The sequence below is a fragment of the Rhinolophus hipposideros genome (genome assembly GCF_964194185.1).
Source record: "Rhinolophus hipposideros genome assembly, chromosome: 17".
Classification (NCBI taxonomy): domain Eukaryota; kingdom Metazoa; phylum Chordata; class Mammalia; order Chiroptera; family Rhinolophidae; genus Rhinolophus; species Rhinolophus hipposideros.
In genome coordinates, this window is record NC_138063.1 from 29,750,074 (window position 1) to 29,767,157 (window position 17,084).

The following is a 17,084-nucleotide window of genomic DNA, read 5'->3' on the forward strand; positions in this document are numbered from 1 at the left end:
AAAGCAGTGCAACAGATACACAGTCCACACATTTGAAAACTGCTCTGCTAACAACTTGACTAGTCATCAGACATATAATTTGGTGGGGAGGGGATGGGCCAGGAGGGGATGAGAGGAAGAATTGGGATTATTCGCACTGATCTGCAAGTATAGATAATCCTAAATTTCTCCTATCTTTTCTGGCATATAGCCTTACACAAATACTGGTTGTGTTGCTTCAGGCGCGCCTCTGACCTGTTCCATCTGAGCTTTGGGAACCTGATCCTTGCTCGCGCTCTTGAGTGCAGGCACATGCGCAAACACCCCCCCCCCCCTGTCTTTGATGGTTGCATGGCTGCAAGAGCAAATGTGAGCAAATGCAAGAAGGACACAAGAGAAAGCAAAAAGAGGCCAGATGGGGACAAGGTAAAAAGGGAGAAAGTCACTCCAGGGGAGAGTGAGGAAGGGGCCGCAGGCAAACTGGAGGTAAGGGGACAATTAACCAAGACAGCTTCTGCTTCAGTGGGTCTGTCCATCTCTCCCTTATATATCTAATGGCCTTTTGGGGATAAGCACCCCAAATGAGGCAGGTTTGCAGGATGGCCTGGGAACTTTGCCAAGCTTAGTTTCATATATTTTGAAACGAAGGGAGATTTTACAGGAAAAATAAATAAAAGGCAGAATTTACAAGAGCAAAGGCCTCTAAGTCAAATCAATTCCAGGAAATACTAGGTTAAGCAAAGATATGACGGCTTATGTCTTGGAGAAGTTGAGGTGTGAAGGGGATGTTTTTACTTCTTACTGTGACTTGAACTGTCCCGGAGGGGCCTGGCTAAAACCCTCTGTGACCAAAGAAGCCCCTTTTCTCAAGGAGCGCCTATGGGGCCGTTCTGGGGCCTGCCGATGTAACACGTAGTCTTTGTAAGGGAATGCATACCACGTGTCAAAAAGGTGACTTCTAAATGAACTTTGGGACGCTGGTCCATCTGTATCTGGGAACTGCATGTTTCCGAGGGTGACTGGGGAGCCAGGGATGCTGCTAAGTCCTGTCCTGGGATGCTGGCGGGGAGTGAGGGGTGGGTGAAAGGCACTCCCGCAGTCTGTGGTACGTGACGGCTCTCAACTGGTTTTTATGGGTAGTGTTCACTTGTACTATTATTGTTATACTACGTTATTCTTGTTATAAGGGGACCATAGGGGACACGCTGCTTGGTGTCCTTGCTTAGTCCTGGGCAAGAGCACCTGCTCCCTGGGCTGGGAATTTTATTAAATAAAAGGAAGATGCCGACAGCCCCTGGGTACGAGGTGGTGGGTTAATGTGACTCGGTCTGCACTGAACGCCAGTGCCCACCAGGAGCCCGGCTGGGGACAGCCTCGGCCAGGCCCGGGAAGGGGAGGGGGCCGCGGGGACTGTCAGCTTCTGCCCCCCCCCCCCCCCGCGGCCCAGCGGCACGCGCGAGGGGGGTGGCCCCAAACGGTGGTGAAGTTCTCTCCGTGGTGCCTCCTCTCCCTCCCCCTCGCACTCCTCTCTCTCCCCAGGCCGGCACCCGGTGCCCTCCCGCTGCCAGGCCCCCTCCTGTCAGGGAGGACAGTGTCCAATAAACTCCTCCACCCGCAGGTGTGTCCGCCCGCTCCCACCGCAGGAGAGGGCTGAGGTGCCGGGGCCGGCCGGGGTGGGGGGCGGGCGCCTGTCCGAGCCCCACGTGCCGCGGGCTCCCTGCCCCGGGGAGAGGGCGCCGCCAGAAGACGAGGTGAAACCGCGGAGGCCCGGAGCCTCGGAAGCGCCCACCCCAGGAGAGGCCCAGCGCCCACGGGCTCCAGGGGGCGTGAGGCCGGCCGGGGGCGGGGCCCGGGGAGGAGCCGTGAGCCCCGCCCCTGCCCGGAGCGCGGCGGGAGCGCTGGGAGGGGCCGCCGCCCGCCCGGCCCCGCCCCGCCCCGCCCCCGGCCCCGCCCTTCTCCCCACGCACCCCTCCCCGCCGGGGCGGCCCAGTGGAAACCCAGGCCCTCGTCCCTCGTGTCTCGCCAGGCTTCGTGAGCTTCGACAACCCGGCCAGCGCGCAAACCGCCATCCAGGCCATGAACGGCTTCCAGATCGGCATGAAGAGGCTCAAAGTGCAGCTGAAGCGGCCCAAAGACGCCAATCGCCCATACTGAGCGCCGGCGGGAGCGTCCCCCGGGGGAGACCAGGACTCGCACAGGTAACCGGGGGCGGCCGGGGCGCGGGCACGGGGGGGTGGGGTGGGGTGGGGACACCGGACGGACCCGCCGCCTCCCCGGCCTCCGTGGGCTGGATCCTTGTGGCTTGTGCCTTGGACCCGCTGCGCCCGGCTCGACCTGCTTCTCGCCCGGTGCCTCGGGAGCAGGCACAGAGCTGCGGCCGAAATGGGCATGGCCATCCCCCTGCTGCAAATCCAAAAGGGGCAGGAGTGTGGGAACCGTTCTGAGAAGGTGGGGCGAGCCCTGGGCCTGCGCCTCCAGGTCTACATGGGCAATCCTGTTGGCCAGAAAACCCTGTGGGGGTGAACAGATGGCAAGCTCAGGGCTCAGAGAGTTTGGGGGCAGCAGAATAGGCTCAGCTGGGGCCATCTCCTGGGGCTTTCTCCCGGGGACCCTGGCTCTCCCCTCCCCAGCTCTCCTGTTTGGAGCGCTGGCAGCCATGAGACCCCCCCCCCCTTACCCCTTCAGTTCCCCATAGCTCAGTCTGGAGAGGAGGGACAGGACTTCTCAAAGGGAACTTTATCAAAGACAAAACTGGATGGGACAGAAGCTGAGGATGGTTATGTTATAGCACTGGGGTCACTTACCCTGCCTGCTTTACAGAAGCCATTGATGAGTGGGTAGTTGTCCTGTTCAGTCAGAGTTCTGCCTTGCAGCTGGAGGCAAAGTCGGCCATTCCTCTTCCAGGCCATGTTTTCCCCTGGGTAAAGTGGCTACCTGGGGAAGTGGGGAGAGGGAAGATGTGCCAGGCCATCAAAATCCACCTTCAACCTGATTTCCCCCATTGCTGTGAGGTCCTGCAGTGTCAGCTCATTCTCAGGCCAGAGACTGGCTGCCCAGCCCTCTCCCTCCATTCCTTCAGCAGTACTGTGCCCCAGGTACTGTTAGGTACTTGGGACTCAGCCCTGAATAAGACTGATAATCCTTGTCCTTAGCAGGGGAGAGAGACAATGAACAGTGACATGTGATCAAAGAGTAAATTATATAGCGTGTCAGAGTTGTTGGTTACACTTAAATCAGGTAGTCAGGGTAGGCCTCATTGAGAAAGTGACATTCGAGCTAAAACGTAAAGAAGGCAAGACAGGGAGTCATGCCAGCATCTGGAGGAGTGCGTCTTCCCTGTGAGGAAACAGCCAGCATAAAAGCTAAAAGGTCAGGGCAGGGTGGTATATTCCAGGAACAGCAGGAGGCCAAGATTGCTGGAGGGGAATAAGCATGGGGGGAGGTGAGAGAGGAGACACCCACTCACCCCTCCCAGGTGAGGAAGGTGATCTTGTGAAGGCGTCATAGGCCATTGTATGGACTTTGGCCTCTCCTCGGAAATGAGGCTGAAGGTGGGGAGCCATTGGAGGGCTCTGAGTAGAGAGTGGTGTGACTCCCCTGCGTTTCAGCAGGATCACTGCTGAAATGTGTGAATAGATTGCAGGGCCCAAAGTAGAGGTGTAGGGCACGGGGACCACTCAGTCCAGGTAACAGCAGTCGGTGTGGTGTGAGGATTTGAGTTCTAGATGTATTTGGAAGGCAGAGCCAAGGATACTGTTTGTAATGAATTAGAGGTGGGTGTGAGAGAAAGGAGTCAAAGGTGACACTGAGCTTTTGGCCCGAGTGGCTGGAAGAGCAGAGCTGTCATGCCCAGAGATGAAGAGGGGCTGGGAGAAAGATCAGGCATGTGAGAATTAGACATTTTAGTGGAGGTTCAGAGTCTGGAGTTTGGGAGGGAGGTCTCCAGTTTTCCTGTCTATCTTCAAATCCCACTGCTGCTGGCAGGATACCCCACATCCAGCAGCAGCACTCACCTTCTCTCAGAGGGTACTGAGCTTCCTCTCTCCGCAAGGTCGAAAAAGTACCTCTCTTGCCTCCTGACTTCCTACCCCTGCCCATCTCTGGCTTGGATGAAGATACAGATACTCATGTTCATTCAGAGTGTGGGACCTTCCTGTGGGCTCAGAGCTGGGGATACAAGATGAATGGGTCACCATCTTACCTGCATGGAGCTTCTGGCTCTGCGCACAGACAGGAGGCAGCCAGCAGGTGGGTGCTTGTCCGTAGGAGAGGGATGGTTCAGTGAAAGCAGCCATTGCTGGATATAGAACACTTTCTCTTAAGTAATTAGCTCTAACGTTAAGGCAAGAGCTGGATCAAGGTGCTTCCCCTCTTGGGCTTCAGTTTATTCACTAAGGAAGGCAAGGTGTTGGTGTCATCAGAGGATTTTTAAGGAGGGGTCATGCTCCAGGGTCATGCCCTGAGATTGTGAGATGCCCCTGCGGGTGTTTTGTGGCTCCCCCACAAGCAAGCATTTCGTCTTTGCCTCCTAGACCTCGATGCACCTAAAACCCAAGCAAGGATAGAACCTTGAGGTCAGAGAAATTCTCAGATGAAGGGATGAGGAAAGCAGGTTTATTGTCTGGGACATAAGGTTACAAGTGGCCTTCAAGATAGAACTAGCTGACAGTCATACTTGGGGTGGGGGCTTCAGATGAGTGGTTTAGACAGCAGAGTGGGTTGTTCCACCAGAGAATACAAAGGCCAGAAAGATGAGAACGACAGACTTTCACACAGTGTTTATCACTCGTGAGGTGCAGTTCTTATAGGTAATAACTATAAGATAGAAGTATTTAGCTATAACTGCCTATAAGGTACGTAGTGTTATTAGTCCTATGTTACAAATGGAGCACAGAGAAATTAAGTCCCTTGCCTATCAGCTACTGACTGAGTGGTAGAGCCATGATTTGAAGCAAGGGGTCTAGTTCCAGAAGCTGTGCTCTTAACCCCTTCAAGTAAGGAGAATGATAAACCCCCACTGCTGTCATCACCCCACCCCTCCCACCCCAGAGTGTCCTGAGTATCAGAGGGGACATGTCATGACATCCCACTTCTCAGGTACCATCTGACTACATCCTCCCTATTAAGCTGTCTTCTAAAAAGCCTATGATGTGCCATAACTCTAGAATAATGTTGACCTTTCATCTCTATGTTGACGGCATTTTCACATAGTGCTTTCAAGCTTCCCACCCCAAGACTATTAGAAGCTGTAACAGAAGGAGGGTGCGAAGATGAGAGGCAGGCTTGGGGATTGTAGTGGGACATGACCACTGTCAGGTTGCCAACAAGGGAAGAAACAGCATGCAAAAGCGGCTAAAATACTGCACAATTTTACATGCTAATCAATGGTGTTTAGAAATGGTAAGTCCTAGGTGCTCAGAAGGGTAGGGCTAGCCTGAGCAGGGACTGAGGGACGAGCCACCCCTAGGAGCAAAGAGGAGACAAAGACGTGGATTGCAGGGTCAGGGCTGGCCACCCGCAGTGGTGAAGGTGCAAGGTCAGCAGGCCTGGTGGCCAAGGTCAAGTCTGAATGAGAGTGTGACAGTTCCGGGAAGGAGAGGGGCCCTAACAGGGCAGCTGTGGGGAGCTGGGAGGAGCATGGTTGGGCTTTGGTTCCATAAAGTGAAGCCTGGGTGGGTGGGAGATTGGGGTTGGGTCTTCTGAAAGCATAGCTCGCCTTCTTCCCTGGTTCCTGGCTTTTCTGCTGCCCCTGCCCCTCTGGCTGCTTGGGAGTGTTTTCTCATGCTAAGATGGCAGTTTCTCCAAGAAATGTTTACCAGGAAACTAAGAGGAAGGAAACAGACAGGAAGAGGAGGCAAAAACACGGACGTGGCCAGGTCGACAGCTAGTGGCCAGAACACCTGAGTCCCTTGTCCTGCTACCAAGCTCCCTAGTAGGCGCTGGGTCCCCAGCTGAGGTGGCTCTGGGTTGGGTGACACACCGATCATCCTGTTTGACTCCTGTGGGAGTCCTGTCCCTTCTGGGCCTTGGGCTTCGGCTCTGAGTGTGAGTTTGCACAGTGTCTGCTCTGTGCTTTGTGGGTCTGACCTGCCGGCCTGGGCGGTGGCTTTGGACCTGGGCCTTCCCTGACCAGAGCCCTGCTGCGATCAGGACCTGGTCTTGGAATTGATTCAGTCTGACCATCATTTCCTCACCCAGGTCATGAGTTGGAGTGTCCCAGGCCTAATTCAAACTCCCCCATGCTGGTTGGTGACCCTGCTGCCACCATTGAGCTGTGCTCTGTGAGGCTCTTCAGGAGGGTAGCTGGGAAGGGGTCCCCCAGAAGCAGAGGTACAGCTGCTCCCTAATGAAGAGAGTAGTCAGCTGTTCACACGCAGAATGCTGGGGAGCCCCATAGGGGTTGAATGAGTATAAGAGTGTGCTTGGAGGTCGGGGGCCAAGCGTGTGTAAGAGATGAGAGTATGTATGAGAAAGTTTCCTGGATTGAGCTTTGAGGAGGGGCTGCGTGATACTCCAGCTTGAATCCCCAGTATCCAGGATGGTGCCAGGCACTGAAGGGCAGCTGGAGGGAAGCTGGGGTGGGCAGAGGAACACAGCAGAGTGGGGAAAGTGGGTGAAGTGCTCACGACTGGGGGGAAGGAGGGGTCCCCAGAAGGTCCCTTAGTTGTACTTGCCGTAGCCAACACCTGATAGCACTGCCGTCCTCTGTTTTTAGGCCTCTTCTCCCACCCAAAGGGATCTGCCAGTTGGATCTCCTGGGTGGGTCTAAGGGCTTTCTTCTAGGAGGGGTTGGTAATGCAGGGGAGGGTGGCGTGTCAGGACCTGGTGGGTGTGCAGATGGGCCCTGGTCTGAGTAAGGGAGAGATGCTGTTGGAAGAGCAAGACCTCAGCTTGGACCGCCAGGCAGGGCAGGGGTGTGTGGAGGAGGAGGGGCTGGGAGCTCTTCTGTGAAGGCCGCGCCCGAGGCCCGGCTCTAGGCTTAACATCGCCACCTCACAGCTGCTTCATAGCTTACGCACAGTGACTTTTCAAGACCCCAGTCTTCCCTTCCACGCTCCCTAAAGGAAAATAAGGAAGGAGTGGAGAGTAGAAGCCTAGTGGATTGGAAACCCTGCTGACCAACCTGGTGCATAGGCTCTGGCACAGGCCTGAGGACTGCCACGAAGAAGGCTGGGACACCCCCTCGCCCAGCTCCCTGGGTGGGGGCAAGGGACCACGAAATGGTGAAGGGTGCAGCAGAAAACGCCAAGCGAATAATTTGATGATGCTCCACAGAGGGGGGAACCCAGCCTCAGCCACTTAGGGCTCTTTCGGGAAAGAAGGCAGGTCAGGGCCGGTGAGACGGGGCAGTCTAGAAAGCTGTACCTGGCGGGGGCTGTGGGGTGTAAAGGCATGGAGGAGGACGAGGTGGAGTAGGCGAGCTCAGCAGAGCAAAAATGACAGCCACATAGACTGGAGATCCAGGGTCCCTGTCTGGTGGACTGTCCTTGTCTGTGTTCCTTAGGCTGCAGGGCGCCCTGCAGTCTTCCATGTGGCCTTATCATGGTGCATGGTGCAGAGCCTTCTAAAGGCTGCGTGTGCCCAGGAGCAGCCTCACTTTGGTCACATGGGCCACCGTGGGGGCACAGCAAAGGGTGTCAGGTTATTATGAAATGAAATCAGTAGTGCCCAGGTGCGTTTATAGATGTTCCAGGATGTTGATGTGACTTACGCTAAAGCTGAAAACTAAACGTGTTCATTTCCTGAAGGTTCTGAGGGAAGAGGGTTGAGGCAGAGCGGACGGGGAGAGGATCATACCATCAGACAGTGGGTGCTTGTGCTGTGGAGACACCCTTCTCTGGGGATGGCGGCCAAGGTGGAGCCCGAAGGGGGGAGGGCTGAGTGGCTGCCAGTGTGGACTGTACTATGACAGCAGAGTGTCTCATGGATGGACCCCAGGGCTACAAGAGTCGCCTTAGCCAGCCTCTGACCTACCTGGCACATCAGGGCCACCCTGACAGGCTCCCCCTGCTGGTCCACAGGCTGAAGCCACAGAAGGCTGGGGAGGTGAGGAGAGCTCGGCACCTGGGGGAGAGAGAAAGAATCCAGGGTGATATAAAGCAGAGACCCTGCTCCCCGATCTGCTTGCCGGCCAAGGTGGTTTGAGGGGCTGTTTTATTTTTTTCTGGCCCCTTCACCAAACCGCCCATGCCCCCCCTTCCCCCAACGCATGATGGATGCCCTTAGTGGCCCTGTGTGAGGTTCTGCTGCTGTTCACGGTGTATCATGTGTCTGCGTAAACAGCCGTGTGTGTATGTATGTGTCGCTGTGCCCATGTCTGTTGTCTGCCAGCTTCCTCCATCCTTTGAGTTCTTTTCAGTTCTCTTATGATTTGACTGCTGTTCTCTCATCAGAGCTTTTAGATTGATGCTGTGGTCTGGTGCTGTATAAATATTTTTTCTTTTAATTTTGTTTTAACTTCTTCCTTGCCCTTCTTCACCCTCCACCCAACTCTCCCTGCCCTCCCACACTCCCTGCTCCCACCCGCCCTGCCCCACTGCTTCCTTCCCCATTGCCCACACTCTTGTCCCCTCTCTCTTTCTCTCTCTCTACATATATAAATATATATATATAAATCTTTTCTTCTTTTGTCATTCAATCAAATTCCAACAACCCAACCAGGGCCAGTCAAATCCACCACAGTCTCGCGCTGAGCTAGGAATAAAGTTCACGTAATCACATGAGAGTGGAGAAAACAGTCCCCCATCCGTAAGTTCAAATCAACTCAAAGTTCACAGTGTGACATGATGGCGTCATGTAACAAGGCTAAGAATCGGTTGCATGACAATTGCCGTCAAGTTTCGTGGAGGTGCTGTGATTGGAGCGTTTTTCTTGGATGTTGTATCAGTTGATGATTGGCCAGTCATGATCACACGTGCATTCTCTTGACTTTTGTGCTGCCACGATCTTTTTTGCTGTGCTCATTTTTGTTTCGTTCTTGGTGCTTGCAGTGGTTTTACTTTCTGTTGTTTGGTTTTTCTTGTTCAGCGTTTTTTATGCTTCTTTAGATGTCACATAGAGAAAAAAAAACAAAACAAAAGCACAAAAAAAAGTAGTAAAAATAAAGATGAATTCCTGAATTATCGAACATGGGATCATTTAACTGTGCAAAACATTATTTTTTTTCTTAAAAATAAGGAAAACATCTTAAAAATATCTATGCGTGGTTGATTTACTTGCACTTGAAAATATTGTGATTTTATTTTTTTCGAGAAATTTGGGGGCCTTTTTCAATTGACACTTTCCTAGGTCTGGTCTTTTTCCAGTTAGGCCATTTTAAATCTCACTTCAAAAGGAAAAACAAAACCAAAAATGAAATCTCTACAGTAACAGAATGATAAAAAAAAAAAAAAAAAATTTAAACCAAAATAACTAGAGTACAAAGCCAGAGGCCTCTGAGAGAGAGAGCCTGGTAACAATTGTAAGGTTTGTATTGTAGCCACTTCTGCTAAATTAAATGTGGGGAGGGAAGGTGGGGGACTGGGGTTTTGGGAGGGTTTTTTGGTTGGTTTGGAAAAAACAGTACTGACAAAAGCAAAATGCACCTTTTTGTTTACAACTGAAAAAGGGTCCTTGACAAGTGTTTTTTAATTTTATTATTATTTTATTTGGTGTTGTAATTGTTTAGACTGCTGTGTACGGTTTGCTGTTTGTTGAATCAACAGTGTGAAAAACCTGCCAGCATGGATTGATATACGCATGACGTTGTCCCCTCAACTGGGGGCTTTGCAGTTCTAACTTTCTTGATGTAACCAGTCACCCCCATGTATAAGTGGAAGCTGCTTGCTAGAATGGAGATGAGTCTCATTTGTTAATTCACAATGATTAAGCATTCTCCTCTTGATTCTAGTCAGATCATGATTTTTGTTCTTAAAAGCAAAACAAAACACCAAAAATCCACCATTCGAAACAAAATCGAGAACCGTCTGAGTTAATTTGTTTGATGATTAGATCTGTTCTAACTTCTTTTAGGTTCTCCCACCCACACCCTTGAAGTTCTGAATTTCCTCTAAATTTCCTGGCATGTATGAGAAAACTATTATGTGTGTGTGTGTGTATGTGTGTATCTATGCATATACATACACACATAGCCATGGATAGCCACATATGTGCAGGTGAATATGTTCTACACATATATCCAGATATACATATATATACATAGCCTCGCAAATAGTTACTGACTTTGGGAAAGAAGCAGTTGGCTGGAAACTGGGCAAGGATTCAGCAAAATTAATGTCACGGATCATTCCTCGTTCTTTCCTCACGTGGGGGAGGAGTGGGCTGGGCTGCTAGATTTTTGCTGTCTTGTTTGCTAGGCTTCTGTATACATATTGTATCTGGGCTAGAGCCCTCAGAGATCAGTTTAATTACGAATTCATATCCCACAGTCCCAAATTCTTCCCTTAGATTGAGCCATACCCTAATCCAGACTCTAAAGGAACCCAAATCGAGACCCTCTCCCAACAACTAAACCTCAGCTACAAGCATCACCACTACGTCTCCCAGTGGTTTCTCACTCGGAATAGAAGAGTGTCAATTTCTTCTTTATGTATCATGATCATGACTAATTCTCATAGTGGTTTTGTCCCTCCCTCCCACCATCCCCCAGAGCTCCCACCCTAACCCCCAGGCAGGTTCCTTTTGGTGTTTGGATGCATTTTGTGTTTCCTCTCTTGGCTTAATCAGCCCTGATTTTCTTCATTTTAGGGCAGGATGCTGAATGGGCTACATTAAAAAACAAACCTCTCTCTCTCTCTATTTATAAATGAGAACTGTTGGATGACACCTTTGACATATCAGCCAATATCAATCAAGCTGAGGACTCCAGACACTCTCTGTGACTGTAACATTTCTTCAAGGAAAGTATAGCGTCTGTGGAGTTCAGAGGGCACGTGTTTGGGGGAAAATACATATGACATAAAGAAGAAGAAGATGAAGAAAAATGAGGAAACAAAACAAAACAAAACAAAAAAGGCAACTTTTAAAACAAACTAACTTGCGACCAGATGGGGAGGCTGAAGGGCTGGGAACTGGGAAGAGACGCTGCTTACCGATCCCTGGGGCTTTTCCAGCCCGTGGGCGCCTGAGGCAGGCTGGGGCAAGCGGTGTGGTGGGACCTGGTCCCCAGGGGGCGGCTGGGAGGCCGCCACTGAGCATCTCTATCTGTCATTCCTTTAGCTATTTAGGGACCAAAGGACCAAACTTTTTATTGCAGATGTGTAGCTCTATGTCAAATAGAGGGGGAACGGAGGAGAACCTCCTTCCTGCCTTCTGGCTGTTCTTGAAACAGCTTAGAGCGATTCTATGAAAAAAGTAATAAAAAATTTAAAAAAAAACACAAAAAAAACAAAAACACAAAAAAAGGAAAAAAATATGCTTAAATGCTTTTAAAACAGCAAGGTAATAGTTCTTTGATACTTTGAGAGGCGCTTTGATTACCCTCACTCAAGTCTATGACACTTTCCTATGGTTTTCTGTATTATATGTCTGGTTGGAGCTGTTGAGAAAAACAAGTTGGTGGATATTTGGGGAAAGCAACAAAAATATTAAAACTCATTAACTGTGAAGTGTGAGAAAACAAGGAGGGGAAAAAAAAGGGACTTATAAGGCAAGATATTTGTTGTGAAAAGTCTGTAAATGCTTCTAACTTTTCCCCCTCTTAAAAATCATAATAGTTGTACAGAATTTTAAAAAGGAGAAATTTAAAATACCTATATAATAGAAGAAAAATTAGAGGAAAGCAAAAAATAAAAAAATAAAAAATAAAAAAGGAAAAAAAAAAAACCTATAGAAGTTAGCGTTACTGCTAAAATCCCAGATGTTGTAGGACTGTACTTTTGTAGAGTTTAGACTGAGCATCAACCCCTTCTCCCCGCGAGTGCTGTCGGACGACGCCGTTGACCCCGAGGGCCAGGCCGGACTTGCCCTGACCTGCGGGCTCCTGGCTGCCCACTGCCGGTGGAGGCCGCGCCATCAGCCAGAAGGCCCGCCCTGGCGCCCTCGCCTCGCCTCGCCTCCTCGCCTCCTCGCCTCGCCTCGTCTCGCCTCGCTTCGCTCCCGGGAGCTGCGCGCTCGCCCGCTCTCCGCAAGCCCTGACACCTTCCGCTTCACTCGCCTTCCATGCTTGCTCCAGAGACTTTCCGGGCAAGGGAGACCTGGGAACTTTCATCTTAAAACAACAAAACAACACACACACACACAAAAACCTTAAACAAGAGAGAGAAAAACAAACAATCTTTGAAGAATTTCTGAAACTGTTTACAAGGAATTTTGAAAAACAGGGATGTTTAAATGATGCCGGCTCTGTTTTTCTGTAAATAAATTTGCATATTTTGTAGGACTTTTAATTGTAATGATAGAGAAAAAAACAAGGAAACTATTTAATGAAAGCACGATATTTATCTTTGGTAAATGACTTTAGAGCAGTTAAAAAAAGACATTGCTTAAAAAACTCAGAATCAGAAAAAAAACATTGAATTATTTAAGAACACATATATTTTAAAGTATAACATATTTATTATAATTTATTTGCACCGTTGGGAAGACTTGCTTTGGCATTCTGCCTCAATCCCTCCTTTCATTGACGCCCAATTCATCTGGAGGCCGGGGCTCTTGGACCTACCATTTTTTTCCTTTTTTATTTTAGAAGAACAACTGGTTCCTCTCAGGCCTCCTGTCTTTCCTTTCTTTCTGTTGAGTTGATTAATTATTATTTAAATTTTTTTTTCTTCCTCTTGGCTCCTCCTTTTAGGATGTCCAGATGTTGTAAAAAAAAAAAAAAAAACAGCTGCAGTTCAGTACAACTGCTCTTTTCACACTCAACTCCCTAAAACTCCTTGTAACCTGTAACTATTGGATGACGCTTTCTCCAGCTTAGCCCTAAATAAAGCACAGTTTAAAAAAACTTTTTCAGTGGTTTGTGCTTCTCACAATCTGGCCAGCCGTGTCTTGTGGCCCCAAGGGTGGCCATGGAAGTAGCCATGGTCCTTCTCTCTATGGAACCTGTTTGCAGCCCTCATTTAGAGCCTAAGCAGTGTGGAGCGCTTCCTGGAAGGTGATGGAGCAGTAAAACAAGGTCCAGTTCCACACCTAGAACAATTTCTCTCAACTGGTACGTATCTCTGAAAGTCTCCATTGCAAACCCATTCTCTTGCTTCCTGGGCAGGGGTGGTCACGCACGGTGCCCAAACACAACCGAAAGTGCCCCTTTCCTCCCTGACAGGAGGAAACTGAGGCCACCAGACCTGAGTAGGGCAGGGACCACAGTAAAGGAAGAATGATGAGGACACAACCCAAAACTTGCCGAGTATTTTGCTTCTGATTCCTGTACCTTCCCCTGTGTTGACAGTTTGCATGGGGGGAGGAAACAGGATTCTTGGATGGCGTCCTCAGAGTCAGGGTTCTGATGGGGAGGCGGGTATAGAGGGAGCAGCTTCCTGGAGTGCTGCAGATGTTTCCATCATGACACAGAGAGATATGCCCAAGCCCCGAGGCCAGAGGAGGTTTGAGAAGGAAGGTGTTACAGGATGAGGAACAGAGAATGAAGAGGGACGTGAAGCAGGACATGGGGGACGGGAGGGGAGGTGAAGAGGAAAGGGCACCTTCTGAGGTGAAGGCCCCGGGCGGACACACACCTGCCACAAGCCTGCATCAGCCCCCCTTTTCCTCAGTGTTACCTCCACACGCTTGGTCCCCAGCCTGCAGCCCTGCAGACTGCTTCAGGGACAGGCAGCCTCCCACCTGCGGTTTCCTTTTCCCTCCACATAAGGGGGAGGATGCTGCATGGTTTCAGATGCCTGGTCAGGAGACAAAAGTGTGTCTGTCTGTCTGTGCCGTACTCCTATGGGAGTGGGGAATGGCTTCAGCCCTCCCCCATCTTTGAAGGGGAGTGGTGGAGACCAGCTCAGAGCCCCAGTTAAAGAGCAATGCCGGGACCCTGTGTTCAAGCTCATCTCTTTGGCCAGGGCCAGGGGCCAAGTTCCTGTTTCTCCCACTCGCTTGTGAAAAGTTAGCTGCCCTTCACGCTCCGGAAATGGGACAGGACTTCAAGCCTTGACTTAAATGTAGCGATGGTTCCCAGATGAGAGTCTCACTGTCCACTGAACTACCTACCCCACACCTCCCCTGCCCGCCAGGCTGCAAGCCCAGGCGACAGCCTGCTCTGCCCCTGCTCGGAACCGGTGGGGCCCTGCACTTCTTGGTGGAACTCACTGCAAAGGGCATGAGATCAGATTGGGTGTTGCACTTCCTTATAAGGAATAGAAAGGTGTTTTCTAATGAATTTTGGGGTTTTTAAGCCTCAGATGCCTCAAAACCGAAGTTTTTGTTGGACATTTGCAACTGAAAGCCAATGAATCTGCCAGAGGATGATGAACCTCAAGGCTTCCTCCTGTCACTCTCAGACCCTAAGGGGCCTCACTGGCCTCCCCAGACAGCTTCTGTCCCCTTGTCTCCACCTCCCCACTGTGCACCCTTCTCTCTGGCACAGCCCTCCCCCACCTCCACTGTGGGTGCCTTGGGGCCCTGGGCTGTGAAGCGGGCCAGCCAGTTGTGCTCTGTTCTAGGCAAGTTTGACTGAAGAGAAGGGATGAAAACACGGGGCCTAGATGTGAATATGTCAGTTCTAGAAAATACATCCTCTGTTTAAAAACCACACACCAAGTAACTAATGTATGCACAGTGCATTTAAGAGAGAATACAATTTATTAACCTGTGGGGGAAAGTTGATTCTTTGAAAACTTGCTGAAAACTGTCAGGTCACTTTGCACGTGACTACAGAGAGATTGGGGATCCTGCACCTCCTCCATCATCCCCTGGTTAAGAACCCTTGGTTTGCAGTATTATTTAAGAAAACCCAAGACACAATTCTCATTAATTTCTGCTTATGTCCTATAGCTTATATTCCTCTGCTACTATTCTACCTGCAGTGTGTAATTCATTCATAGCTCCCCTATTTTGAAGAGACTTATTATCATAAGCCTTTTATCTCAAACTTAATAAAAAGTACAGATCCTTGCCTACAGAACTCCCATGTACCCATCACCCACACCTAGTGTCAACATGCATCAACTCATGAGTTCTTTTGAAGCCAATCCCAGATATCAAGTCATTTCATTGGTAGATACTTAGTTTCCCCTCGTGTTTTCATTGCTGCACTGATGTCTAAGGCTGGCCCTGGCCTGTTGAGCAGCAAGGAGCCGCTGTACTCTTGCTGCGGCAGCATGGGGGGAACTGTGACCTCCCAGCCTTAGCCAAGGGGGCCCCCCCCCCCCCCGCTCCTAGGGTGAGCCCCAGGCCTCCCCCAAGGCTCCTTCCAGCAGCACTTTCAAAAGCCTTTCTGCTCTTCACCTACCCGCTTTGTACTCTTATCTTCTCTCTCACTTTTTTCTTCTCTCCCTTCTCTCCTTTCTGTGCGATGCTAATCTACAAAAAATATGTTCACTGAGAACTTTCAGTTAATAGCTCCCATCTCCTCCTGGGTTTTTATAAAGATCTGATTTTTTTCCTATTCTGGGCTGGATTTCACCCCCTCCTGCACACACAGCACCAGTACAATGAGACACAGACGGTCCCAGAGCTTCCCCACCCACGAGTGACCCCAAGTCCTCCACCTTTCAAGTTCTGCTGCTGCTGGGCCCGGCAAATCTACAGCTCCTCCTGGCAAGGGGTCTACAGAGCCAATGTTTGAATTATACCCGGGTTGAACCCAAGGGCCACCTGGGACGGGAGCTCAGGGCCCAGCCCCACCCAAGGCGACAGTATCAGACTTGGTTGTGAATGTCATTTGTCTGTCTCCCGAAATGGAATCTGCCCCAAATAAAAATGATTAGCTACCATTTATGTCCCACCTTCCAGAGACTATTCAGCCTTGGCAGTTGGATACTCGCTCAGTGTTGATGCACTGCCTACCTGAATGAATGAGTTAAGGAAGGAAGGAAACAACAACTGAAATCACATTCCAAAGAGGTTGGTCTCCTGGAAATGCTTTTTAAGTAACAACAGCACATTTGGAATAAGTGCAGAGCCAACATCTCTTTGTCCTCAGATAAGCATGTGCAAGTATAAGCTTTTTACTTTATAGCCGCTTCTCTCTACTGCCCCTCCCTCTCTTTCTCTAAGCTGTCCTCCCTCTGGTTACCTGCCCTTCTCCCTCCCATCAGTCTCTGGCCTTCAACACCCCCAGATACTCCAAGGCCCGGCTAGTAAGGGGGGTGAAAGGCTGGGCAGCCAGCACCAGCAACCCAGTCTCCTCCTTGCCACTCCTAGTCCTCTTTCCTCATGCTAGCCTAACTCTTCATCGCCTCAGGAAACTGAGCACCCCCACTCCTCTTGCACCTTCTGTGGAGTTCTAACTGGGATTTGCCCAGACCAGAAGGATGGTGGAGATCAGTGCATTAGAGTGAAAAAAGCATGGACTTTGCTGTTAAACTGGGACGCTAATCCCAGTGCTCTGAAATACCTTCTGTGTTACTCAGGAAGTTATTTAACCTCTCTGAGCCTCAATTTCCTTATCTCTAAAATGGGGATAATAATACACCTCACCCCCAAGGGTTGTGAGGAGTGAATAAGATACAGCCCCACCCAGCCACATCCCACCCCAAGGATTCTCTGAGTTGCAAATTCCTTTACAGTACAGATACTATGAATGAATAGTTCACGGTCTGATCCCCTCCTCCTTCCCTGTCTTTAGTTGGATTCCATTGACAACTCACATCCCATCCAAGGCAAGCTTGGACTTGACACCAGACCACTTTAAGTCATTTTCTCTTCAGTCCAGTCATCCAGTGACATGCCCAAGAGAATTCCTGTCATGTCGAGATGCACACACCGCCGTCTTTCACTGCTCACCACTCTTTTCCAGGGACCCCAAGTAGTTGATGTGCCTATACCCCTGCCTGTCTCTTTGTCCTTTCTTTCTTCCAAGAACATTCCGAAGGCCACCGTGGTTACTGTCTGCAGCCATCCGCCTCCTGCTTCATAAGGCCTCAGGATGCATCTTAATTTGGTCTTTGCATTTTACAAATGTTACCTATTGTTTTGAGTAGGCAACATTCATGTATTTCAAA

At 50.2% G+C, this 17,084-nt stretch overlaps 1 protein-coding gene across 50 annotated transcripts in view; it reads left to right on the plus strand.

Annotated features, from left to right (window-relative positions):
• CELF4 (CUGBP Elav-like family member 4) overlaps positions 1-11,570 on the plus strand; it is a 295,620-nt gene extending 284,050 nt beyond the window's left edge. For all 50 annotated transcript variants that reach the window (XM_081078116.1, XM_081078145.1, XM_081078133.1 and 47 more), the window contains 2 exons: positions 2,006-2,177; positions 10,726-11,570. In XM_081078116.1, the coding sequence (XP_080934242.1) occupies positions 2,006-2,133 (128 nt within the window). In that variant the 3' untranslated portion in view covers positions 2,134-2,177; positions 10,726-11,570. The remainder of the gene's footprint in view (positions 1-2,005; positions 2,178-10,725) is intronic.
• The last annotated feature ends 5,514 nt before the right edge of the window (positions 11,571-17,084 follow it).